Below are 11,816 nucleotides of genomic sequence, written 5' to 3' on the forward strand. Positions count from 1 at the left end.
CCCAAACCGCGCTACCACCTCCCTTCTTCTCCCAGCGCAAAAAAAAACGCTTCACCTCCTCCTCGATCTCCCTCAGCAAAGCTCACACTTCCCTGAACAGCATGCAAACCATGTTTTCCTCGTGTCTTCGCAGTTAATTCTGTTTTTCCGAAAAGTCAATAATCTCAACCGCTGTTATCATATCTAGTGTAAAGTCGCTCGATTGTCCAGTTCTTTAGTTGTTGCTGTTTGTTTATGGAGGGTCACTCTCTTGGCATGTTTGATAATAAACAGGCAGGTGCTCGGCGCAACATAATTCTTCGGTATTTGGATTGGAGTAATAATAACCTTCAGGTACGTTTATTTTGTTTTATTTTGTGATTTAACTCAATTGCCTACAGTAGAATAGTGATCTTAGCCTATTTAACTGATGTCATATTGTTGTTTATCAGCGGGCCTAGTTTGTCGGTATCTCTTGTTTTGCAAAATTTTACAAATAATCAAAATTAAAAATTAAAATCATAAAATAAGTTGTTGTCAAGAATTGCCCAGCTGTCTTAATAATTTCAAAAGGCTGGTTAAGTGGCTTCGTTTAAAATCTTTCTGGTTATGTTTTTGATGTGATTTTTCAGCTGGACGTGGTTTGGTTGGTGCATATTGTTTGTTAAGGTTTTGCGTTATGTGTTCTCAGCACAGTATGCCCATATTAGGTCTAATAGGTTAAAAAAAATCTATTGAAATTTGATCTAATAAAAAAAATGTATGCCTTAAAAAGAATCCTCTACTTGAGTGTTATACTATCCGTATTTCTTTTTTGTTCAAATCATATAAGTCGGCTTTAGCTTATTTGGTAAAAAAAATAACAACGAAAGTTGTGAATTATTTTTAACGCAGGCTATAGCTCAGTGTCATTATTTTGTACTTTTTTTAAATTAAAATGCTGAGTTATTTATGTTAACTTATATTAACTCTTTAGTTTTTATGTGCATTGGTCTTATTTCAATAAATACATGCTTTAGATTACAAGCGACACCCAATACCTCAACGGTATCGTCCTTTGCATCCTCATATGAGATATGATTTTCACTTGGGGCTGTGGAGGAGCGAATCTAAAACAATTTTAAATTAATTTCCTCTCAGTTGGGACAGTGTATTTTCTTGCATAAAATGGCCCTCGGGAAGGCAGTGTGTGCGTGTGTGTGTGTGTGTGTGTGTGTGTGTGTGTGTGTGTGTGTGTGTGTGTGTGTGTTGTCATGGGTGCCGTAACCCGGGAGGGGAGACACTAAGTATAGGTGAATATCAGTGAAACACATTGTCAAACTTGAAAAGACATTTAGGCACAGAACCAGCAGAGGCCGTACTTTCTAGAATAAGCTTTTAAAAAAGCGAAAGGCAATTTATAATTAAAAGACAAATACAAATATATATTGGCAATGCATGTCTTTAAATATTTTTTTCAACGCGTATCAATATCTATCTATCTATCTATCTATCTATCTATCTATCTATCTATCTATCTATCTATCTATCTATCTCATCCATAAGAAAAGGACAAACCAAATGTTCCAAAAAGTATGTGTATGTCTGTATTTAGTAATAAATCATAATTTTGGTCCGGGTAAGAGGTTCAGGCTAAGTGAAAAAAAAAATCGTCTGTGGTCAGGTGGATCCCAATTAAGATGCTCCAAGTGTGAGCAGAGCTCTGAGGCCAACCCGTTTCATTCCCTCTGCTCGCCCTGCAGCGACGCTTTGTCAGATCCCTTGTGCAAACACACGAGCGTCTGGGATCTGACGAGGCGGCACTGAGGGACGAACTAGGAATGGGACCTGGTTTCTGAGGCGGCAGTCACCTCGGGAACAGCGGGAACCTGCAGTCACAGCTGCTGCTGCTGCTGCGCTCCGCACCACGTCACTTGAGTGACTGCGCAGGCCTCTTTATCATGTGCTGTTTTTTATGTCACTCCAATTTGATTATGTGGCATGAATCCAAACTGTATTAGACGAGCCTAAATGTGTGGTTGGGCTAATGGCCACGATCAGCATGAAGAACAACACAACCTTTGATCTATAATCATGACATCACTTTAGATGTTTACTGAGCTGCATATCTTCAATCCATTCAGTAAAGGCCTCAATACTGAAGTGTAAAGACCCCTGATTGTAGAGATACAGTTGCTGTACAAATGAAAGTATTTAAACTGAAAACAAATTCAGATACAATGTAACACATAACTTCTACCTGCATTGATTCCAGAGGAAGGTTTTGCGTGTATGACTAAGCTGCAGCTTACATCTTTAAAGCCATGCACCTTTGCCACACTTTTTCTTGTGCAGTCGAGGGGTTACTAAGGAGATATGACGCTGCTCTGGTGCGCAACTGTGAATATAGTCAACTTTGGCAAAACAAATATGCCCGACAGGATTTTGTGTTGTAGCCTATATGTCATCTCTGACATCAAACTGATGATATGGAGACCCCACTTTATCAATTTAAACGGTAGGCCTGCAGAGAAATTGATATTCTATTTGTGGTGACAAACACGGATTTATTTGATAACGCGAAGTATTTTGACTCAAACCATCGCAGAGGCCCTTTGCAGGTACATTTGTCAACTGTCACGATAATGTCTTTTTCCAGCTGCGCTGTCAAAGTATAAGACACTTTTCTGTCATTAATGAGAAGCGATTATTCTGCAAAGTGTGTGGACAACCAGAGGATAATTAAAACACATCTACTATGCAATCCGTTGCAGCTCCACTTACTTTTTGCTTCGATAGCTCCATTATGTCTCAACACATTTTAAGATTGCAGCGCAGGCTGTGTTATTTTGAGACAGAGGCGGAGGTGATGCTCAGACTTTGCAGAATGAGTGATGAAGCGAGCAGGTCTGAACACGCCCAAGCCCCCTGACACCATGCGCCACCTCACTGGGACTACATTGGTGTGCTCACACCTGGATTGTCTCCAACTATTTGAATCATTCTTTTTTTAAATCTTTATTCTAAATAATTTGATGTGTGTGCTCTGCAGAGTAATCTGTCCCTCACCAGACTACCCGCCCTCTAAGATGTCCCAGTCCACTGCCACTGAAGAAGGAGGCACCTTCGAGCACCTGTGGAGCTCCCTGTGAGTGTCAACAACACCTGCTGATGATTGTTTTAATGAACATATTTTCCAAATTACGTAATGGTTTTATTAAAAATGTGAAATGCATCAGGCAATGATCAACAAACACATATGATTATGTCATCAACTAAATTATCTAATCAATAAAATATATTCCAAATGTAATAATAATCCATAGTGTGTTCTGTTAATATCATTTAGGAAAGGGATGTCCTTTTTAAAAATTAAAAATGAGATATTTATTAGAGGTTGCGGTGAGTAGATAGAATCAGAAACAAACAACTATCGACATGTTCAGCCACTTATGGTCATCTATTCTGTGCTTTTCTCTGCACACAAGAAACTGTAAATATTACAATTTTCCAACTAAGTTGCTTCCAATTCTTTTTCAATGTTGCACTGAACCTTCTGGGAGATTTGAAACTGCATTTTATGAGGACAACATTTTTTAATAAAAGTAAATATCGCAGTTGTTTTACTCTTCTTTAACAATATTATACTGTAATATATATAGGAATATATATTACAGTATTATAGAACATCTAGTGAAAATCTGATATCAAGGTTTCTCTTTTCTTTTGTAAATATACATAATAAATACAACATTTTTCCCTGTAATAAAATTCAAAAATATTTATTACTTTTTTTTTAAACAACAAAAATGATCGAGGATTAACTTTACCCATTATTTTATTTGACTTCCTTTAAAACTATGATAACTTAAACAAGTTATTAAGTTCTGTTTATTTGCACATCAGGTGCCTTATTGTGTGACACACTTGTGCTACGCTAATTCTTTTGAAAGCTCATCCCTCATCCCTCTTTGATCGACTTGTATCCATGGTGTCATGTGTTCTCAGGGAGCCAGACAGTACCTACTATGAGCTCCCTCCAGGCAGCCAGCCAGGTGAACGCCCAGTGCCTTCCACCAGCACCCCGGGGAGCCACCACAGTGCTGCAGAGGTCTCTATGGACGTTTACCAAATGAGGGACATGAATGACAACGTGATGGTAGGAAGCTCCCATTGCAGTCCAGTTTCTTTGTGGTCAATCTTTTGCTTTGAGAAGCTGTAGTTTATGTCTCTGTGTCCAATCTGATCATTTCTTTGTGAATACACACATGTGCACACACACACACACACACACACACACACACACACACACACACACACACACACACACACACGCACACACACGCACACTCTTTCAACAATCTTTTCTTTTCCCATTTTGTTTGTTGTTTTGTATTATCTCATTTTTTCCCTCCAGTGCTGAGGAGATTCCCTCCAATGTAGTTTCCCTCTTCTCTACAGCCTTTTCCCTCTCTTTATCTCCCTGCTGAGCAGACTGTTGGGACTGTGGGGTGTGTGTGTGTGTGTGTGTGTGTGTGTGTGTGTGTGTGTGTGTGTGTGTGTGTGTGTGTGTGTGTGTGTGTGTGTTTGGGGAGGGATAATTAAACCCCTAGCCAGGACCCCTTGCCGCTCCACTGTAGAGCCATCTGTTGGCTGGGGCGTGTCTGTGCGTTTTACGTAAAAAGAACATGCAAATATGTTCGCAGGTGCGCACACCTGCATATTTTTGTTTATGGAAGAAAACTTCATATCCACAGAAAGTACGCTAACGTTTTATGACCACCCCAGATTTCAGCTTGACATAACTTTTCTCAAAAGGAATTTAAGAGCAAATTTTTGAGAACATAATTATTTTACTAGGGGTCAAGTTTTTGCAGGATCACACTGATATGGACAGTTCATCTTGTACATTTGTTCACTCTGTCCGTCTCTTTCTTACCAACATGAAATCAGAAGTCTCTCCTTAACACGGCTATGTTTCCTTCTTCCCCTTCTGATCTGGGATATTGGTTGATGTAATCTTTAAGCGGGCAAGCCTGGGCCTGCCTGGCCGTTTAATGAATAGTCATGTCAGAAGTAAGGGGGTGGAGCGAGGATTTGTTGTTAGACACCTATGCAAGACAAGTTGAGATGGCCCAGTCAGTAAAGTGAAACAAGTTGAGGAGAAGAGAGGCAGGACATCCCCTGTATCCTCCATCATGTCCCGCTTCACAGAGTGGTCAGCTGGCCACAGGGAGCTTGATTCTAACAGTCACACTTGACCACAGCAGACTGTACGTCCTATGAGAGCCGGGTCACAGAGAGATCCAAGGAAAACCTTATCTTATCTTTCAGGAGCCTTAAGATGCTGTGTGGCGTGGTAAGTGGAGTAAATTGTTGATGCTCTTGCATATTCAGCATTATTTTTTTATGTTTGGAGATGGTGTCTTGCTGGTGTGGTAGTGAAGATGGTTTGAGTTACGGAGTGTAGAAATTCTAGTATTACTTTGCTTCAGGGTCATTGTTTCCAAATTGGTAGTAATCAAACAGATGAATGAGTGAATCTGCATATGCTCATGACTCAGCATGCTGTTTGAGAGCGATATGAAAATCAAGCCTGTGTCATCTTTTTTGTTGCATGGATGTTTAAATTATATATATATATATATTAATATTAATATTAATATTTATATAGGTTGGCATGAATATGGACCTCTTGAGAATAGCATATCCCGTTCCTGCACTTTGCCAAATGTTCCCAACAGGGGGCAACCTTCTTACACATTTTACCTCCTCTCTTCCTCACCTTAACACAGCTGGTTGAGACATGCTGCACTTTTCAAATGATGCCATGTTACTTTATGAAGCCTAATTTATCAATTTGGTCATGCTGTTTCCTTATGTCAACAGGGCCATAAGACAGCATGTGAGTCTGTGTTGTTAACTGTTTATTGAGTAGCTGTAAACAGAGGTCATTAGCATGGTGACACACTCCTTATTCTTAGCCCATAATGTTGCACTCACCTTGACAAGTGAGGGTTGTTATGGCAGGCTTATCTATGTTTCTAAATATTTTTAGCCTTTAAAGCTTGGCTTTGAGTGGCAGCTACCAGGATGGCTGCCCATAGGCGACATCAGATGCTGTCGGGATGGGAAGCTTAAACACTTACACACACACACACACACACACACACACACACACACACATACACACACACAGTCAACCCACACACACCCACACTATCTCACACAGTGGCGGCTGTGGTTTTAGCTCTGTTTCAACTTGTTATGGATCGAGTTTAGGTATTAAGACCAAGCACACCTGCGAACGGACAGGTTTGTGTGACAGCGTGTGTGCACTTTTGCATGTGTGTGTGTCAAGTGTTTTTGACGCATACACCTGGGCTTACCTTGTGCCCATAAAGCCCCTTTGACAATACTTGTTGATGGAGATTTCAAAGGAAGTCAGTCAGATATTAAAGGGCGGACATAATGGCTCTTTTATACACCTTTCGAGAGAGAACACCCATCAGGGCACATCAGCCTACATACTCATTTTTATATTGTTCATGAGATATTTCAGGGCCTATTTTCCACTGCTAGACATGAGACACCCTTGATTAAGGCTGCCACTAACAGTATTTTTCATTAGCAATTAATTTGACATTCATTTATTAATTCATCTACTGATTGTTTTGTCATCAAAATATCAGTAAATAGAAAAATGCTACGTATCTTCAAAATTCTTCTTTAATCCAAATCAACACTCTAAAACCCCTCATATATGATAAAGAAAGCAATAAATTCTCACATGTAAAAAAACAGTGAAGGTTAATGAGTATTAATCCAATCAAAATAAACTTTAGTTGTTTTGAACCCAGCTGTCTCCTGTATGATGTGTTGTGCTGCATGTACCTGAGTTAGAGTCAATGTACAGATCCAAACACCCACGCATGAGTGCATCCTCATTTAACCTACAGATAGTTTGCATTAAGTCTAGGCCATTGACCTGTCCCTTTGCGTTCATCTGATGAACCATGGCATGAGGTTTAGTTTACATATCCTTGTGTAACTTTGTCTCAGTTGTGTCTGCGTTTGTTGTCAGTGTCTGATGTTAAAAACAAAAAGCAGAGCAGAGATTAAGTGATGCTGTATATTGCTTAAGGTTTATAATTTCAATAAAGTATGGCATAGGTGAAAATAATAATTCTCATCCCCAGTCTAAATGAACGTGAGGTGTGCAATGGGGGGCCTGGGGGAAAGATAGCACTGCTATCATGCTTTCAGCCGGCATACTTGCGTTATCTGTTGTACTTCGTCTTCTCCAGGTGCTAGAGAGTTTGTTGTTGTTTTGGACAACAAAGTGACCAACAGGTCAAGAAGGTTATTTATGTCCTAAGGCGATAAGTTATCATTTTACTTTCAGTTTGAGTTGCAGAGGACATTTCATTAGTCATCTTTGATAAAGTTTGTGCAAATCAGATTTTTTTCAATTGTTGGCATTTTTGGCATACAAATATTAATAATTGAATTCCCCCCAAAGCGTTGTTTATTTTGTTAAATAATAAAGGCTACCCCTTCTTAGTTGGTTTGTCAACTAGTTGGTTATTTTGGTCTTAGTCAACTAAGATTTCTTTGGTCGATTAGTAATTTTTTATGCTATTTCCAGGTGGAATGACTAATTTCCAAGAAACATATGAACACCAAATTTAAAGTGTTGCTTTTGTGTGATTCTTTGTGGAGGAACTCAGTTTTACAGATCTGTTGATTAAATCGACTAATCGATAAGTTGACAAAATGTGTGTCAGTCGACGTACACAGTTGAGCGTTAGTCGACGAAGAACTTCTTTGGTCAAGGACAGCCCTATAAATGATATTCTCTATAATTACTGCAATTGCATGGTTTCATTTTAGATGTGGATTATGACCAACCATGTAAAAACTCCTTATTTTGAACCCTAAACATTCAATTAAAATAAACCTTTTATTGAGATCATTTTCATCCAGGAACAATGATTTCCTTCAAGGTGTCCCGACCTGCTGTTTTTAAAAAATGTCAGTCCTGACTGCTGACTTAATGCTATATTGATATACAATACTGGGTGGGTCTGACCCTTGAACTCTTGTTCTTTCATGTGTTTTCCTTCTTCTCTCTCTCTCTCCCACTCTCTGTCAGACCAGACAGTGTTTACTTAGTGCAGGGCTTCACAAGGTGTTTTGGAGCGTGTGTGTACATGTGCCCCGGCATTGCCGTCTATGTCCGGGCTTGCCATAATTAGAACGTTGTACCATTTTTTGGGTTCCCATCCGTCTTTCCCTCTCTCCTTCTCTCCTTTTCATCTCAGTCTATCGTTTCTCTCTCTCTACACCAGTCCTCACCTTTCTCCCTGTCCTGGCTGTGTGTGCATGAGTGTGTTGGGTGTCCACTGATGCACACCTCACTTGAACTCTCTGGTTAGGTTATAGTCCTGCACTCTCTTTGCTTTGATCTGTTTGGACGTTTCTGACTGAAGAGTTGACAAATGAGACTAAAGCACTAGAAGATGTACTACGTGAAAAAGAAGGTAAAACACGTTTTGTTTTTTCTTCTGCTCATAGACAATTGTGTACATATGTGTTGCTATTTCAGTTTGAGCATCAGTGTCAGTTATTTGACACACATATACATAGTTCAAACAGCAGGAATAAATCTGGGGATATTTTTTTTAAATCCACAATAGAGATAGTTTGTGTTTTCATATTATTACGTGTAGGTTGGTTTGTCTTGTTGAATGTGTAGCAACTGATGTTAAATTGGTTGGATAATAGTTTGTTGTTCAAAGAAATTAATTGTCCGATGTTGATTAGAATGTGGACAGGAGGACTCACAGTACTGTAGTTGGCTGTTTGTGCATTCTGACTTTTCAGTGTTTCTGTTCCAGTTGTGTGACAGGGAATCAACTAATGAACATTGGAGATCCAAAAACTAATAACTACAGCACCCACAAAGCAATTTTCTGTCCACAGTCACAGAGTGCATTCATTTTGACAAGTGTGTCACCACACACACTTCAGTGGAACGATTCTTCCCTCTTCTCAAACACAGCGGAGAGGAAAAGAGGGGAATGGCAGGCAATTAGGCAGATTACGCATGTGTTTTACAACTTGCCTCAAATAGCCCCAAGGAGGCTACTGTGGGGAACTCACTGCAACTGGCACTCACTTACACTCAATCATACACACACACACAAACACATTTGTATCTCTGCCCTCGTCATGATTTTATCACCAATTTTTGTTAGTCTTTGTCATGTATAAATCGCACAAAAAGGACGCAGCATTTATCACTGACACCTAGACAATTATACATGCACCCATCCAACACACATGCAGCGTCACACTACCTGTAACTCGCTGTAATCCGACCTCTTTTAAGCCTCCAAGCCCTTGTCTGTCCCACACCTCTACCTGTACCCTCCCTCTCTCCTCCCTCCCTCCTTCCCTCTTTGCCTCCCTCATTCTCTGCCCTCTTCTTTTCTCCCCAGTCCCAATACAACTTGCTGAGCAGCAGCATGGAGAGCCTGGGGAGCCGTGCGACGTCCGCCAGCCCCTACAGCTCGGAGAACGCCTCCTCGTCGACCGTGCCCACCCCCTCACCCTACTCCCAACCCAACTCAACCTTTGAGGGCCTGTCACCTGCCCCGGCCATCCCCTCCAACACCGACTATCCCGGACTGCACACCTTCCAGGTGTCCTTCCAGCAATCTAGCACCGCCAAATCTGCAACATGGACCGTGAGTACACACACTTTCTTGGCTTTGGCATGCAGTATGTGTGTTTGTGTGCTTCTCCGTCTTTTTCTTGGTCTCTGTCTTACTGAGTGACTGTTGTACACTTAGATAAACATGCACACAGAGACATTATTTCACACACACTCACTCAAGCTAGCACATGTGCAGGCTTGTCGCATGCGAGAGAAAGTTGTGCATCATTCAGTGATTCATCTTGTCCTCTACTCACCTCTCGTAGTCAAATCTAACGGGGAAAGGTTGGTACGAGGTCCAGAAGGTTTTTTGCCCTGTGTTTGTCTTGTTAGACAATTATAGTACTGCATTTGAAAATTTGAAAATAAATAAAAAATCACTCAATTGAGTGATGTCTTGTTTATGTACAATGAGTATAATGCAAGTTTAGTAATTGTTGCGTCACTTATTGCCATACTATATTAGATTAATGCAGTAGTAACACACATATTTGGAAAAGGCTGTTATAGTATCAGAAGTGTGTCAGAATGTTTGTCATAAACCATAAATGATACTGTGGTTGTATGAGTTACTGAAAGTCAACATCTGGTATTTGATTTGAACCTTTGGGACATGCTTCGTACTGAGAGGGCTTCCACATTTTGAAAAGAATATTATCCTTAGTTTTGACACAGAGATAATATGATGCATTTCTAAAAGAACAAACCAAAACAGCTGAACTTAGGGCAAGACGTGACCAAACCACACAACTACCTTGTGACGGGAAGGTGGTGGGAGACAGGTGAAATGGGAGCTGTGTAATTTGTCATGAACTGATGAGAATTCTCCTGCTGGAAAGGTGTCACCTCTGACTGTCACACAGTTGACCTCCCTGAAACAAGAGAACCAAGAGACACACTGCACATCCCTCACTGGAAGTGTGTATATGTGTGTGTGTGTGTGTGTGTGTGTGTGTGTGTGTATGTGTGTGTGTGTGTGTGTGTGTGTGTGTGTGTGTGTGTGTGTGTGTGTGTGTGTGATTGACTGAGGGGCTCCTCCGCAACTGTGTTTGCTGGAAGTAACCATGCATGGTGGGCTCCTTTACTGAGCCCTCGGTGATGTAAGAAGATCTCCTTCTGGACATTAGAGTGGTGGTCTTTGACCTGCTGCTTTTCTTTCTCTGTCTCTTTCTTCCTCTGGTCTTAACACACACTCATGGCTGTCACCTCTGGTGCCTAAAGTTTCATCCTGTCTTCTCCATCATCTCCTTTACCTCACTTCAAGTCTTTCTCAGAGCCAAACTACATCAACAGAAACCAAGGAAAACTGAGAAAACATTTCTCAGTTTTACCTGAGAAATCACTGCAGTTTAATAAAATCCTGAAATACACCTGTTTCAACCTATTTGGTTTAACACGACCCTTACAATTCTGTCTTTCAAATTAACCTGCCTTATACTTTCTCTTACAGTTTACAGTTTGGAATATTCCTAGTAACTTGATTAAAGGGCGCCTGCCAATAGATCTTCTGTTTCTCTAATCACCCTGTAGTCCCATCTACCCCTGTGCAACACAATAAACTCCTCTTATTGACTTTGGTTTGCATGGATAATAGTTTAATTACCCAAATTCATGTGCCAGAACAATTCAAGTTGTAGCAGTTTTTTTATTACGAAGGGAGGGGAGACAAAAGAGTTTTTGACACATGACTTAAGATACAGATGATGACGCAGCAGAAAAAGGATTTTGAGGAAACCTGTGATTATTCAGATTGCTCTACTACGATTAAACAGGAGGGATTAGAATGAGAGAGAAAGACTGGGTGATTGCTCATAGCTTTTATGGAGTTTACTGTAAGGCTTTGTCTTTTATCTTGCATGCCTGGCGATAAGATTGGCAAAGTATCAGAAGATGTATTTAAGTGTTATTATACAGTAGCTACAGAACGACAACATTTTTCATGTGTGAAATAAAGCAGTATGATCATGTGTGATCCTGTAAGATATATGATACTATTGGTCGCCTTACAGATAGATAGATAGATAGATAGATAGATAGATAGATAGATAGATAGATAGATAGATAGTACACGACATGTATGTTTCTGCAGCATCTACAGTACATGTGGTTGTTTCCTTTAAAACGTTCCAAATAAAAA

At 40.2% G+C, this 11,816-nt stretch overlaps 1 protein-coding gene across 2 annotated transcripts in view; it reads left to right on the forward strand.

The window, feature by feature from the left end:
- The first annotated feature begins 4,034 nt into the window (after window positions 1-4,034).
- The window catches only part of tp73 (tumor protein p73), a 21,812-nt gene continuing 14,030 nt past the window's right edge, over window positions 4,035-11,816 (forward strand). Inside the window, exons 1-2 of one of the 2 annotated variants that reach the window (XM_068712944.1) lie at window positions 4,035-4,117; window positions 9,462-9,710. In XM_068712944.1, coding sequence (XP_068569045.1) covers window positions 4,076-4,117; window positions 9,462-9,710 — 291 coding nt within the window. In that variant the 5' untranslated portion in view covers window positions 4,035-4,075. Of the gene's footprint in view, window positions 4,118-8,355; window positions 8,502-9,461; window positions 9,711-11,816 lie in introns of those variants that run through there. The other variant, XM_068712945.1, reaches the window with a different exon arrangement.

This window comes from Cebidichthys violaceus, unplaced genomic scaffold (assembly GCF_023349555.1).
Source record: "Cebidichthys violaceus isolate CVI_PGR_0920_01 unplaced genomic scaffold, fCebVio1.0.p SCAF_184, whole genome shotgun sequence".
Taxonomy (NCBI): domain Eukaryota; kingdom Metazoa; phylum Chordata; class Actinopteri; order Perciformes; family Stichaeidae; genus Cebidichthys; species Cebidichthys violaceus.